This window comes from Gopherus flavomarginatus, chromosome 12 (assembly GCF_025201925.1).
Source record: "Gopherus flavomarginatus isolate rGopFla2 chromosome 12, rGopFla2.mat.asm, whole genome shotgun sequence".
NCBI lineage: Eukaryota > Metazoa > Chordata > Testudines > Testudinidae > Gopherus > Gopherus flavomarginatus.
In genome coordinates, this window is record NC_066628.1 from 24492885 (window position 1) to 24507878 (window position 14994).

Consider the following 14994-nt stretch of genomic DNA (forward strand, 5'->3'; position numbering starts at 1 on the left):
AATATGACAATTAAAACAACTGATTGGCTACTGTTTCTAAGATATTTAAGTTTTTACATTTTATGTCTATGTATATTGTGTAGATAGTAGAGTTTTAATCATAAATTGTAAACCTAGATCTTTTCATGTGTTTAAGGTTGCTTTACATGATAATATTTCACCTGTCCTGTTTATGTAACACTTTAAAAATCAGCAAAAGGGTTATATAAATAAAATTTATCATGAAACAAAAGGCAAAAAACTATTATGTACATACTTTAGTCCTATTCAGTGTCTACTCGGCACTTCTTGGCTTGTCTCTTGTCATTAAATGGAGCATCTCTTGTCACTGTCCAGCAATAGTCTGCAAGCATTGATGGGCTCCATTTGCCCTGATAGCCTGCCAGGAGATTCCACTGCTGTAGTCTGGAGCCCAACAGCTCTGCCTTACTCTTGGGTAGTTCCAAATCCCTGACAAAGTCATTCAGTTCCCCTTGTGTTAGGAGGTGTGGTTCAGAGGAGGAGGATGGGAGAAAATGTGGGTCCTGTGATATTGATGGTTCAGGACCAGAAGTTTCATCCTCTTCCTCTTCCTCGTCTGACTCAAGTGAGAATGATTCTGGTGCATCAGGAACTGGCAGTCCTTCTCCGTGGGGTACTGGGCGTATAGCTGATGGAATGTTTCGATAATGCACTGTCCACTTTTTCTTCGACACACCTTTCCCAACTGGAGGCACCATGCAGAAGTAACAATTGCTGGTATGATCTGTTGGCTCTCTCCAAGTCATTGCAAAAGGCATAGATTTCCTTTTCCTGTTCAACCACTGGCGAAGATTTGTTGCACAAGTGTTGCAGCAGATGTGTGGGGCCCACCTCTTGTCCTGATCTCCAATTCTGCAGCCAAAATAAAGGTGATAGGCTTTCTTAACCATAGTGGTTATACTGTGCTTTTGTGATGCAAAAGTCACTTCACCACAAACATAGCAGAAGTTATCTGCACTGTTCACACAAGTACAAGGCATCTCTGCTCACTTTGGCTAAACAGAAATGTGTCCCTTTGCAAAATCAAACACTGACAAATAAGAGAGCACAACACTGTATGATTTCTAGAGCTGATACAGGGCAATTTGTTCAGTAGAGTGATGTAAGCTTCGTTATGATTGCATCATCCATGACTTCTAGGAATAACATGATGCAATTCATATCATGTATGATGCAATACTAACTTCAGATTGCATCATTCATTGTTTTGCTTAAAAAGCAAGTACTGTCCAAACCCAGTCATAGATTTATTCATAGATCCAGTCAAAGATGTATTTTAGTCATTTCTGGTTTAAATTGAGATCTCTTCCCTTTATAACTCACTTATCCTCCACCATTCCCAAGTCAAGGGTCGTATATACTGACCCAATAGCATATCTTGAAAACTAGAGCCAATCAACAATTTTAAGCATCATTTTCATTCTCAGTGACCCAGAGTTAGTAAAGTTGGACTACATTTATTTCAGAAGCATTTTGGCTGTAGAGCAGTGTAATGGGAAGGTTTCCCTCTGCGCCTGTTGACTGCTCTCCTTCCCTGAGCCTTTCATCCTCCTTAACAGTGCAGGGGCTGTCTGACTGGAGGTGGGACAATTCTACAGTGTCTCGGAAAGCCTCATCAACATACCTCTCTGCCTCCCTTAGCTCCTCCAGTTCTGCCACCCTGGTCTCCAGAGCCCGTACTCGGTCTCTGAGGGCCAGGAGCTCCTTGCACCAAATTCACACATATGGCACCCACCCACAAGGCAGGTAATCTTACATGCTGGACTGGGCGCAATAAACTGGATAGCTCCCAATCTGCTGCTGGGCTTCTGCCTGCATTCTCTCCTATGGCTACCTAGGTTAATGATAGGGTTTTTGTTTAAATCACAAAGATTTGATTATAGTTTAGGTTAAAAGTTTAAAGAATGGCAAGTGTACCTCACCCCCTTCCCACTCCCCTCCCAAACTCCCTCTTGAAACTCCCTGTCAGTGGCCCCTATTTGCAAAGCTCCCTGGTCGCTTGCTCACGGCTTTAGAAAGCTCTGGCCTTTCTGACTAAGGCTCAGCCAGTGAACAGAGGCTTCTAGATTTCAAACCTTGGTTAGAAGCTCACAGCTTCCAACTGCTGGCCACAGCACAGGGTCCTTCAAACAAACAAACAAACAAACAGACAGACAGACAGACAAACACAAGCTCAGCACACAGCAAGTAATCCTCAAACACAAACACACACTACAGACAGCCACTTACCCCAAGGGTCCTGTATTGGCTCCTCCTTCACCAGGAGAACTCCCTCTCGAAACTCCCTATTAGCGGCCCCTGTTCATTACCTGTGGTAAAATCACACCTCGAGCAGTTTTGCTTATCAAATAAGCACTTCTAGCTATTACTGAAAGTAAAGATCATTCAGATTTATTCTTGTGAAACTTTTCTTACCTATAAACAAACCAGACATTCGAGTTCCATCCCTGTAATTTAAATACCTTTTAGACATAGGCAAGGAAGTAATTTAATTTAGATTTTTTTTCTACTAAATTTCCAGATTTTAAGATGAGAGATATCCACCCAAATGTCTCTGGAGAAACAAAAGAACATTTGAGACCAAATGAATTTTATGGTATTTCCATTAAGATGCAAGGTGACAACTGCAAATTCCTTTCTTCTCAAAAAACATGGAACAACTGCATGAATATATACCTAAATTTATCATAAGATATATTTGTAAGCAGGTATTTTTACTAGTTTATGAATAATACTTATGCTACGAGGATTCCAGATTACATTTTGCAACCATTCCAGTATTTAACAGGACCAGGCTGATGAGATTCAGATTATGCCATGTGATTGTACGAGCATGCTTGACTGATGACAGCAGCTAACAAAAAGAGACTGGAGGCAGTCCATGGCTGAGGAACATACTACACATTTCATGGAAGGCCAAAATAACAAATCTGAGAGTAAGGGAGCTGATAGCAGGACATATTAGAAAATATCATCAAAGAAAGAAGACTCATGTGGCTGAGATATGTACACTGTATGGAAGGTGGGAGACACGCTAAACAAACTTTGAATTGGGAAGAAAAGGGAAAGTGAGGTATGTCACGGGAGAACTGGCAATAGACAGTGGTAGATGATGCACCAGCATCACCTGGAAAGAAGTACCACAACTAGAGGGTGACTGTAATTAATGAAAGAAACGGGCTGCCTGCTGTGTCAGAGGCACAGGAGGAACTAACGTCTAAGGTAAAGAACGTATACTATTAGGAATAATAATAATAATTAATAATATCTAGCTTTTATCTAAGTGATTGTTAGAGCTGAAATACATATTCACAAGATGAGAAGTAGTCATTATGAATTTAACATTAGAAGATATTGTTAGTTAGGAATAGATTTCTTGTTTATGTTTTTGAAGCTGTCTAGGACAATGCCTAATATAGCTAGAATATCCTAACGATTGGAAGTTAGTATATTCATTTTATAATAACCCTGGAAAATACTTGAAATTAGAATCAAGCTTGGGGATCAATCATCCTGCATTAAATGCAAAATGGAATAAATTCTCCTCCAAGTGAAGTTAAGTGTAAGAAGAAGAAGAATGACTTTAAACTTCAAAATTAGTAAAACGTCAAGAATATAATGACCAAGGTATAATAAAATATGAAAGATTATTATTCCTGTTGTTAAACGTTTCAAGAATTAACAACAGAAAATAGAGCTAAAGACTTCTCAAACAATTCTGTTAGTATTATACTTTAATTGACAAGGCCAAATAAGAATTCAATAATTTCACAAAAGGAACTGAACCCCATAAAAAGAACTTGATTGAAGCTTGGATGCCACCTACTGGATGGGAGGAAACATGCACCTGACCTGTCCAACTGTGAAATTTTATCATCTGAAACCAAAGCTGGAGTCCATCCCTAAAATTTGTGATATCCAATGAGAAGGTGCCAATATGAAGAAATTGATCCCTTCTAGGACTGGACAAATCCATCAGTATGACTGAATGGAAGAATAATGTAGAAAAGGAATGCCCTAGCCCAAATGAGCAGTAGAGACCTTTTGATCAGATCCAGATAGTCCTACACACTTCAAGCAAGAAGTGATCAGTTTTTTTGATTCTCCTTTCCTGAGAGAGAGTGCATTTTTTAAAGTAAGAGTCATTGATGGACAAGAATCTTCGGTTTGGACCTTTGAGTCCAAAATCCCATCTGTAAGCAACCTTGTGAAAGAAAGAGCTTTCCTGAAGATCAGAGATACCAAGAAGAAATCACCACCACACAAAGAGTGTCTCTGGTCAACTGAAAGAAGGGTGAGAGTTCACTATTTATAGTGTAGCGAGGTTAGGAAATTAATAGTTATTGCTAATAGATTCCATGTAGAATTTCTGTGCTTTGAAGGAAGACAGAATTTTGTCTTGTATAGCAAAAATATTGCTTTTTTAGAATATTTAAACAATTGGAGTTCATATTTTTATTCCATAAATTCAGATACTTGTACTGGTAGGAATTATACCTTGGGAATATACAAAACTGATCAACTTAACAATGTCCTTATACATTACTGAGCTATCCTGATTTCAATTACATTAAGAACAAGAGAGGAAAGATGGAGCACTGAAATAGCTTTTAATATTTTAAAATCTTTCTCCTAAGAACAATAATTGGACTGGGATATAGGATTTAAATCTTACACATTGAAACTAAGTTACTTAGGTGCCTGATTTAGGCTTAATCTACACTTAAAAGTTAGGTTGTCACAGCGTCATGGTCTGGGATGTCACCTTGACTGACAGAGCTACACTGGCAAAACCCCTAGTAAAGACCTAGGTATGTTGACAGAAGAATTATGCCATCGGTATAGGCATGGTCTGCACTTAAAAGCCAGGGCAGCCTCACTATGTTGCTCAGAGGTGTGAAAGAAAAACCCCTTCTACCAGTGTGGACTACATCTATACCATGGGTTTATGCGGACATAGCTATGCCAGTATAGTCTTGTTGTCTGTTTTTACCTGGTGAGTACAATAACCATAAGAAGATATGGTATGCATTTTATATGTTAAGGCTGATTTAACCATTACTTTGCTTGCTAAAGTTATTTTGTTATTGCTTAACAGAACTAACATTGAGTTCATTATTGTCTTATTGTTTGTGTTCCTAAATGCTGCAACTGTACTAATGTGTCATCACATATGTGTGAGAGTTTCTTGTTTTCTGGTTACCTTTTGTTCTAGTAACCTGCTAAAATTTAAGTACTCTAAATTTAAGTACAACGGAATACTTACCAGTAATATCTATCACCACAGAGAAGTTAACCACAGTATTTTGTTCACTCTCAACCCCTTCTCTGCACTTGGGTTACATATACATCTTTGTGTGTGCCAGTGTTTGTGTGGAGGAAACACCTTAGATCGCTCTCTCCCTCTGATAACAATGCATTGCGTGTGTGAATGATAAGAAAACTTCCTCCCAACTCCTAGCATTACTTCAGTCTTCATTCATGTGTACTATAATTGCTATAATACTTTTCTACCCTGACTTTGATTGGGTTGAATATATCTAACTACAGAAGTTATTCTATGTGAATACCTCATATATTCAAACTGTCTTCATTTGCCATTGCTACTGTTATGCCTTTTTTTAGCTTAAATACTAAGAGCATTGAGCTTATCTGTATATTAACTTTGCCAGTGTTTATACGTTATGGTTGTAGGTGCTTTCTCTTTGACAATCTTTACAGAGAGACTCTCTTCCCAACACAGATTAACTAAATGACATGAGCACCGCATTTCATCTGACTTTGACACCAGTCAGCCTCAGTTCAGCCTACCTGGAAAGATACTGGAACAAATTATTAAACAATCAACTTGTAAGCACCTAACAGATATACGAGTCATAAGGAATAACCAGCATGGATTTTTCAAGAGCAAATCATGCCAAAACAAACTAATTTGACAGGATTACTGGCCTAATAAATAGGAGTGGAGGAGCGGACGTGATATAGCTTGATTTTAGTAAGGCCTGTGACACAGTCCCACATGATATTCTCATAAACAAACTACGGAAACATGGTCTAGATGACATTAGTATAAGATGGGTGCACATCTGATGAAAGACAGGACTAAAAGTATTTATTAATGGTCCACTGTCAAACTGGTAAGGCATATCTAGTAGGGCCCCATAGGGGTCAGTCCTGGGTCCAGTACTAGTCAAGATTTTCATTAATGACTTGGATAATGGCGTGGAGAGTATTCTTATAAAATCTGCAGGTGATGCCAAGTTGGGAGAGGTTGCAAGCACTTTGGAGGCCAGGATTAGAATTCAAAATGACCATGACAAACTGGAGATCTGAATTCAATAAGATGAAATTCAGTAAAGAGAAGTGCAAAATATTTCAGTTAGGAGGGAAAAATCAAATGCACATCTACAAAATGTGGAATAATTGGCTAAGCAGTAGTGCTGCTAAGAAGGCTCTGGGGGTTACAATAGATCACAAATTGAATATATGCGAACAACTCGATGCAGTTGCAAAAAAGGCTAGTATCACTCTGGGTGTATTAACAGGAGTGCTATAGGTAAAACATGGGAGGTAACTGTCCCACTCTACTCTATTTGGGGTACTCTGTCCAATTCTGGACACCACACTGTAGGAAAGATATGGACAAAGTGGAGAGAGCTCAGAGGAGAGCAACAAAAATGATAAAAGGTTTAGAAAACATGACTTATGCGGAAAGGTTAAAAAAAAACTGGGCATTTTTAGACTTGAGAAAAGAAAAGTGAGGGAGGACCTGATAACAGTGTTCAAATATGTTAAGGGCTGTTTTACAAGAGGACTGCAATCAATTGTTCTCCATGTTCACTGAAGGTAGGACAAGAAGTAATGGGCTTAATCTACAGTAAGGGAGATTTAGGTCAGATATTAGGAAAAATAATTCTAACTATAAGGGTAGTTCTTCACAGGAAAAGATTACCAAGGGACGTTGTGACATTCCCATCACTGGAGGTTTTTAAGAATATGGTATACTAAGGCCTGGTCTACACTACAAAGTCAGGTTGACACAAGGCAGCTTATCCCAAACTAGTTCTGAGTGTATTATGGGGGAGAGGGATAGCTTAGTGGTTTGCACATTGGTTTACTAAACCCAGGGTTATGAGTTCAATCCTTAAGGGGGCCATTTAAGGATCTAGGGCAAAAATCTGTCTGGGGATTAGCCCTGCTTTGAGCAGTGGGTTGAACTAGATGACCTCCTGAAGTCCCTTCCAACCCTGATATTCTATGATTCATTTAAATTTGGTTCCTACCAATATAATGCCCCACTATGCTGACTTAATAACACCACTGCCCTGAGTGGCATAGAGCCAAGGTCACTGTAGTTAGACTGAAGCAGTGTAAGTGTAGATAGCATTACTTACAATGACCATTACTATCCTCTAGCAGCTGTCCCACAATGCCCCCCACACACCACTCTAGTCCCCATTATCAGCTCTGCTGGGCAGAGGTCACAGAAACCCCACCTCCCATTTAAAACTCTGCAAATTTTTCAAATTCCTTTTTGTGACTGCCTAGCTTGGCAAGTACATGTAGCAACTCTCCATTATTGAGTGCAACTGCCCAGTTGACCATGCCAGTTACACACTTCAAATACACTCCTGTATGGAGTAGAGAAGAGGGACTGGATCTCCTCGACTTGTGGGGAGAAGAGGCTGTGCAGGCACAGCTCTGATCCAGCCATAGAAACATGGATATCTATGAGCAGCTTGCTTAGGGGATGCAGGAGAAGGAATAGGACAGAGATAAGCAGCAGTGCAGCATGAAAGCCAAGGAGCTGTAGCAGGTAGACCAACAGGGCCATCCTTACCCATACACAAAGTACACAGCTGCACAGGGCACCAGGAAATTTGGTGCCCCAAATTTCCTGGTGCCCTGAACAGCTGTGTGCTGCTCCAGCCCCTGGTCCACCTCTTCCCCAGGGTCCCAGCCCCTGCTCTGCTCCAGCCCTGCCTCTTCCCACCCTTGCTCCACCCAGCCCCACCCCCCACTCCACCCCTTCCCCATACCTCCCACTCTGCTCTGCTCCCACCCCACCCCTTCCTGCCCCTGCTCTGCCCCAGCCCCACCTCTTCCCACCCCTGAGGACTGCAGCAGGGCCAGGCCTGCACTCACCAGCAGCAGGAAGTGCAGCAGCCCCACCCCAGCCATGCCACCAGTGAGTGCTGGGGGGCAATTCTCCCCTGTTCCCCAAGCTAGCCCTGCCCACCCCAAAGAGACCTGGGGCCACACAGACCCCCACAGGGGGCCGTGTAGGGCCCCAGAATAGCTAGGGATGGCCCTGCATACCAATCCAGTGTCAAGCCACAGATCTGCTGCTTTTAAAGAGAGCTGCATGCCATACTAGGTGGAGACCCTTCCCTCACCCCCAACAGCGCTGCAAATACCTCCAAGGAGCCTGAGTCACAGGCCCCTGCCATCAACAGTGAGACAGATGAGGTGGATGACTAAGAGTATGGGGGACAAGTGACAGGGGCAATCCAGCCATGCAGCAAGCCTGCACTCATTTTTTCTTCCAACGCAGTTTGGCAGTACTGCCAGATGAGCACGGGGTGAGCCTGATGCTTGGGAAGAACCTCGGGTAAGTGTGTAGTTTAGTTTTAAAGTATAGGGATGCCCACCCCCTCAAGTAACAGGACACATTTTTGCCATAATTAATTTACTGGTGCTGGAAGAGATAGTATTAAACCAAGAGAGGTAGAGTTCCTATCTATTTTTCATTCCTCTCCAGTGTTGGCGGAGCCACATGAAGCAGTTTATGTGCACAGGGATGTTCTGTGAATCCTCCTGAGATCTCAAGGAAACTTTCATGGAGGTACTCTGCAACCCTGTGTCAAAGGTTTCACCACCGGCACAAGGAGCCAAGACAAACTGCACAAATGATGTACTAACTGCAGTGACTTTATGCCAACGTAACTTACGCTGACATAAGTTTGTAGTGTAGACATGGCCCAAGTCTCTACCAAGAGTCTATCTCATTTGGACTTGCTGAGCAGAGTTCATGGTGTGAAGCAGGAGTGCTGGATCCCATTGCTTCAGTCTACGGAGGCAGAGAAGCTGCAAGGTTTACCCTAGAGGCAGAGTGAGACCCTTTGGGCATCTGACACACTGAAGGGGTTCCTCCAAGAGACTGTTCCAAAGCTGGGGGCACAGAACCAATCCTGCGCATCCATGACAGTAGGTAATCTGCCCTTCTGAGAGGCTGTAACTGAATGCTTCTATCAAGCTAGCTGTGTCTAAAGTGGGAGTTAGACTGACATAGCTACATTGCACAGAGAGCAATTTTTTTTCTCAGCCCAGAGCAACATAGCTAGATTGACCTAAGTTTTACGTGTAGACCCTGCCTAGCTGTTTGAGTGCCAGGCAGGTGCAGGTAGCTCCTGTTCACTACAATGCAAAGGCAGTGGGTTACTGTGTTAAGAGTGTACCATGGCATCACTCACAGAGTTAAGATTGCATTGGTATGTACCATAACTCTCTAGCTCTTGGTTTTCAGAGATCTGAGCTAGAAATATTTTAACTCTTCACTTCCTGGTTTCAAAAGCTTAAGTGTTGCTAAACTCAGTATCATGAGACACCACTGGGCAGCTCTAAGTCTGCATTAACATAGGGATTTTTGTGAGTGAACGCTCTCGTATTTTAACAGACAGAAATCTTGTTTGTTATGAGTTAGACCATTTAGCCAGTTGTAATTATCACATAGGCATGCAGTTCAGGTAATGATAAGAGCTAACCCTCACATAGTGCTGTTCATCAGTAGATCTCAAGGAGGGAAACATTATCCCCTTTGTATACATGAGGAAACTGAGGCACAGAGTGGTGAAGTGACTTGGCCAAAGTCATACCACAGGCCTGGGGCAGACCAGGGAATAGAGCCCAGAGTTTTTGAGTCCCAGTACAGATGTCTTTCCACTTGGCCATATAGTTGCTATGTGAATCCTAAGTGGCCCAATCTTCCCTATACTTTGCCTAATAGCTGTGCTTTGAAATGTTTGCAATGTGCAGTTGCTAGCAGGGCCAATGAGAGAAATCTCAGACATGGTCTGTGTCCCAAGAACTCGACAGTTTTATTACATGGCAATAACAGTAACATTAAGCACGTGAGAGAAGATCAGTGTGCCTCATCTCATCTCCCATCCCCTGCTACATACAACCCTCCCTCTCACACTACCATTTCCATCCCACCCTCCCCTTTCCCCCATACCCAGTGCTGGAGAGCCTGTGATATGCATTGAACATGCCCGTTCTCAAGTTCAACTCTTCACCCAGTCTCAGTGTGTGTTCTTGTTACATGGCCCCAGCATGTCTGTCTCAGCTCTTGACCCAAAAGGGCTTTCCCAGATGCCAGCTCATGTAAATAGCTGGGAGACTGGCTCCGACATCCCTAGATGGACAATCTGCCCCAGATCCTGGCTCATGTATGGGTGGATAAAAAGGGTTCAGACACCCCTAGAAAGGCAGCCCCCTAGATCTTGGCACACACACATGGGATGGGAAAGGGGTTCAGATATCCCAGAGGCATAAGGAGCCCCTGAACCTGGTACAAATATGGGAAGGGAGAATGTGGGGCTGACAGGTGCCCCTATCCCTATTCCCTGCCCTGCCATCCACCTCCACCTCACCCTTCCCAGGGTTAAACCTCTCCTCTTCCACTCCCCCTAATCCCTATTCCCTCACCCTAACCTGAGTCCCAAAACACTCTCCCCTACCACCTTCCAATTATCTCTTCTCCTCTCACTGCAGCCCCAATTCCCTCTCTCCCTATTCCCCCCCCTTCCACCCCCTAATATTTCCTTCCCCTCCCAGCAGTGACACACATAATTTATTGTCTTTTAAAAAATAGCACAAGCGCCTTCTGAATCTCCTGCTGCACTCAGATTACAATTCCCCAAAATAAAATAAAAAATCCTCTTTGACAGAGGCAGATTATCACAAGATGCCTCTGATGTTTCCCTACAGATTTCTACCCACAGCTGGGTTTGAATTTACACTGGAGCAATCGCCAGAACATTTTGCCTTGAGCCACACAGCTGCTAGAAGCTGCAGCTGGCTACCAATGCCCCTGGCCTCTCAGATAGCACACACACAGTGTGATCCATTAGTGTGGAGTGCTACGTACACACCTAATTTGAGAGCTAAACTCTCACTAATACTGTTTTCAGTTTTATTCCCCCAGAGGGATGGTTCGGTCCATGCATTCTCTGGGAGTAGCCCTAGAGTGACTGAGACTCTTGTGCCAGAATCGGTGCCTTGGTTTCATCCCTAGCTCTGTGCAAAGAAAATTGGTAGAATCCATGAACCTTAAGAAAAACTGCTTTTGGGGGGGTAGTATCTCAGGAACCAATTTTTCAATGACCCCAAATTTGGACCAGTAATCCCACCTCATGCCCTGAGGAGGCACACCACATTTCATGGCAATCCAAGTAATTGCAGATTTTAGAGCACTTACAAGAGTCAAACTATACACAGAAAGATGCTTTAACCTTAATTATAACTCAGACCTGGTGCTCTGCTATAAAACTGCATTAATCACTGTAGTATCTGAGCACCTTCCAGCAGCATATTAATCACATAACTTAACATCTTTCATGTGCTGTTTGTTCTCTTATCCTCTCTCCAGGATGAGGTATGTGCTCAGTGGAGGTTGGTTTTTTTTTGTCTATATACATGGCCTTGTGCATTTAAGTTAGAGAATGCAGGTCAACAAAATGTGCCTGGCATTTGGCATGGAAGACAGTAAGGTTTGAGATGGTCCTTAGCTGCTTCGAGAGTTCATCCCACAGTCTCAGACCAGCCAACAAGAGAGACCTGTGTCACGAACACACGAGCTTTACCCTTATCATTGAGAGTTCCATTGTGCCAGGAGGGTGATGTTTTCAACCCCTGTCTCGATCCCGGAGCTTAAGGCAGTCTTTTAGATCTCTACAAGGAGCACCATGGATAAGGACCAAGACCTTGGACTTGATTCAGTATTCTATGCGAAGCCACTGTCGGGAGCAAGGACAGGTGTGATGGGCTTGCTGTAGCTTGTGTAGCTGAGGAGATGCACTGCAGTGCTTCTGTACTCGTTGGAGTTTTCTACGTGCAGTTCTATAGCACTGCGATACTCCACACAAGAAGTGACAAAGGTGTAAATAACTGAGGCGGGGTCTTTGTAGTCTGCTTGCCAACCAAGAACTATAGAAAGCATTACTCATGGACGTTGCTACATGAGAGCTCAGCATCAGTGATGAATCCAAGAGCACTCCTAGACTGTGAAATGAATTGGCCAATTGTGGGTAAGAGCTGATCAGTGGATGTTCAGAGCTTCTCAGGAAGTAATAATCAAATTCCCATCACAACGTGGAAATCTTATCTCAGCCTTTTGCTCTGCATGCCTCTGTCCCAGAAAGGTGATTACATTCTTTGCTTTAATAACTATTCCATGTCCCCAGTATATGGCCCCTTCAGCCTGGCCTGACTCACTGACGTTCATGGGAATCAGCAAAGGTGTCACTCACTTCACCCATCCCTAGTCAGGACACTCCTAGGGTTTGTAGCCTCTGTGGAATCTCTGATGCCTAATAAAGGCTGAGCTGTACCGGAAATTTTTACCACACTCAGGGCATTCATAAGGTTTTTCTCCCGTGTGGATTCTCTGATGTTCATTACAGGTGGATCTATCCCGAAAGCTTTTCCCACACGTCAGGCATTTGTAAGGTTTTTCTCCTGTGTTGAGTCTCTGGTGCCTAACAAGTTGCGTGAGCTGACGGAAACTTTTCCCGCACTTGGGGCATTTATGTGGTTTCTCTCCAGTGTGGATTCTTTGGTGTTTATTAAAGGTTGACCGATCCCTGAAACTTTTCCCACAGGTCAGGCATTTATAGGGTCTCTCCCCCGTGTGGATTCTCTGGTGCGTACTGAAGGTGGATCTATCACTGAAGCTTTTTCCACACTCATGGCATTTATAGGGTCTCTCTCCCATGTGGATTACCTGGTGTGCAGTGAGGGTTGAGCTACAACTGAAGCTTTTTCCACATTCGAGACATTTATAAGGCTTCCCTCCTGTGTGGACTCTCTGATGTTTGGTGAGGTTTGAGCGCTGGCTGAAGCTTTTCTCGCAGTCAGGACACTTATAAGGTTTTTCTCCAGTGTGGATTCTCTGGTGAATAATAAGAAATGATTTCCAAGGGAAACTTTTCCCACAGTCACCGCATATGTGAGGTGTCTCTTCTGTGAGAACTCTCTGGTGAGCAGATTCTTTGATTTTTCTGGCTCCTCTGATCCTCTGCATGGATTTATCCCATCTCTCCTCTTGGTGGTTTCCCTGCTGTCTCTCTGGCCGGTGCTGACTCTTACGGACTTCTCCCCACTCAGGACTCTGGGAAACATCTCCTTCGGCTCTTCCCAATGCCATCCCATGTGGCTCCAGTTGTTCAGAACCTTCCTGCTGAGGGTTCTCCTCCTGGTTCTCGTTCATCGTCTCCTCATCTGCTGGAATAGAGAGAGAATCCGGACAGGAGTCAGTCCCTGTGCCGGGAGAAAGGGAACCTCAGAAAAGGGAATGAGAAAGTGGGGAACAAATCAGAGTAAGTGGTGGGGAGATGGAAATGTCAGTATCTGACTTCCTCCCCCCCCCCAAAAAAAACAAAACAAAACAAACCTTTCCTTACTGGAGAGAGAGATCAATTCTGCCTTCATTCCATTACAATATCGATGTGGAGAGGGTCTAAAAGGCTGGCTAGGACTGGAGAAAACCCATAAGTGACATCTGTCCCGAGAATACAGAAATTGGTTTCTGAGGGTATGTCTACACTACGAAATTAAATCGATTTTATAGAAGTTAATTTTTAGAAATTGATTTTATACAGTTGATTGTGTATGTCCCCACTAAGCGCATTAAGTCAGCGGAGTGCGTCCTCACTACCGTGGCTAGCTTCGACTTACAGAGCAATGCACAGTGGGTAGTGTGGCAAATTGCCGGCACTATTTTGATGGGTCTCGTGCTTTCTCTTCTTTGGGGAGGGTTCAGAGCACCATTTCTTGCCCCTGAAGTGGAATGTTAACTGCCCCACTAGTGTCCTAGAGGAGGGGAGTGGAGAGGGAGGGACCTGGGCCCGCCCTCTACTCCAGGTCCCAGCCCAGGGGCCCTGAGGATAGTGGTAATCCACTTGAACTGACACTTCCTTCCCCTGGGCTACTTCCCTCTCCTGCCCTTCAGCTTGTGGGGGGCTTCCTGCCCTCCCTCTGTACAAGCCAGGTGCCTTTTTGCCTAGGGTCTTGGACTTCTTAGCTCACCGCAGCACTTCTCCAAACTGTCCTCTGCTTCCCTTGAAACTGTTCTATGCTCCAACTCCCACACTGTCTGATTGAAGCAGGGGTTTTTATCATGTGACTGGCTTCAGGTGCGCTAATTGGCTTCAGGTGCTCTAATTAATCTATAGCAAACTTTCTTCCCCTTACAGGGAATAAGGCTCCCTTCTAACCCTCTCCTGCTGCCCTCTGGCCATGCTGTATCACAGTAACTATCGCACCGTTCCCACAGTCTCCATCACCCACTGGAATTTTGGGTTAAGCTCCCAATGCCTGATGGGGCAAAAACACTGTTGCGCATAGTTTTGGGAACATGTTGTCAGTCACCCCTCCCTCCATGAAAGCAATGGCTGTCAATCGTTTTGCGCCTTTTTTCCCAGGTTACCCATGCAGACGCCATACCATGGCAAGCATGGAGCTGACTCAGCTCACTGTCACGCACTTTAAAAGCTCGCTGGCACCGTTTGCTGACTATGTCAGACCTCAGCACAACCAACATTCCCATTGTTATTGCTGCTGGCTGTGTGCTCCATAATATCTGTGAGAGTAAGGAGGAGTTATTTATGGCAGGGTGGGAGGTTGAGGCAGATCGCCTGGCGTCCAATTTTGAGCAGCCTGACACCAGAGCGATTAGAAGAGCACAGGATGGCA

The 14994-nt window shown here is 43.9% G+C and overlaps 1 protein-coding gene across 1 annotated transcript in view; it reads right to left on the minus strand.

The window, feature by feature from the left end:
• LOC127032442 (zinc finger protein 883-like) overlaps positions 1-14994 on the minus strand; it is a 257088-nt gene that overhangs the window by 55236 nt on the left and 186858 nt on the right. Inside the window, exon 6 of the mRNA XM_050919706.1 lies at positions 12612-13560. Coding sequence (XP_050775663.1) covers positions 12612-13560 — 949 coding nt within the window. The remainder of the gene's footprint in view (positions 1-12611; positions 13561-14994) is intronic.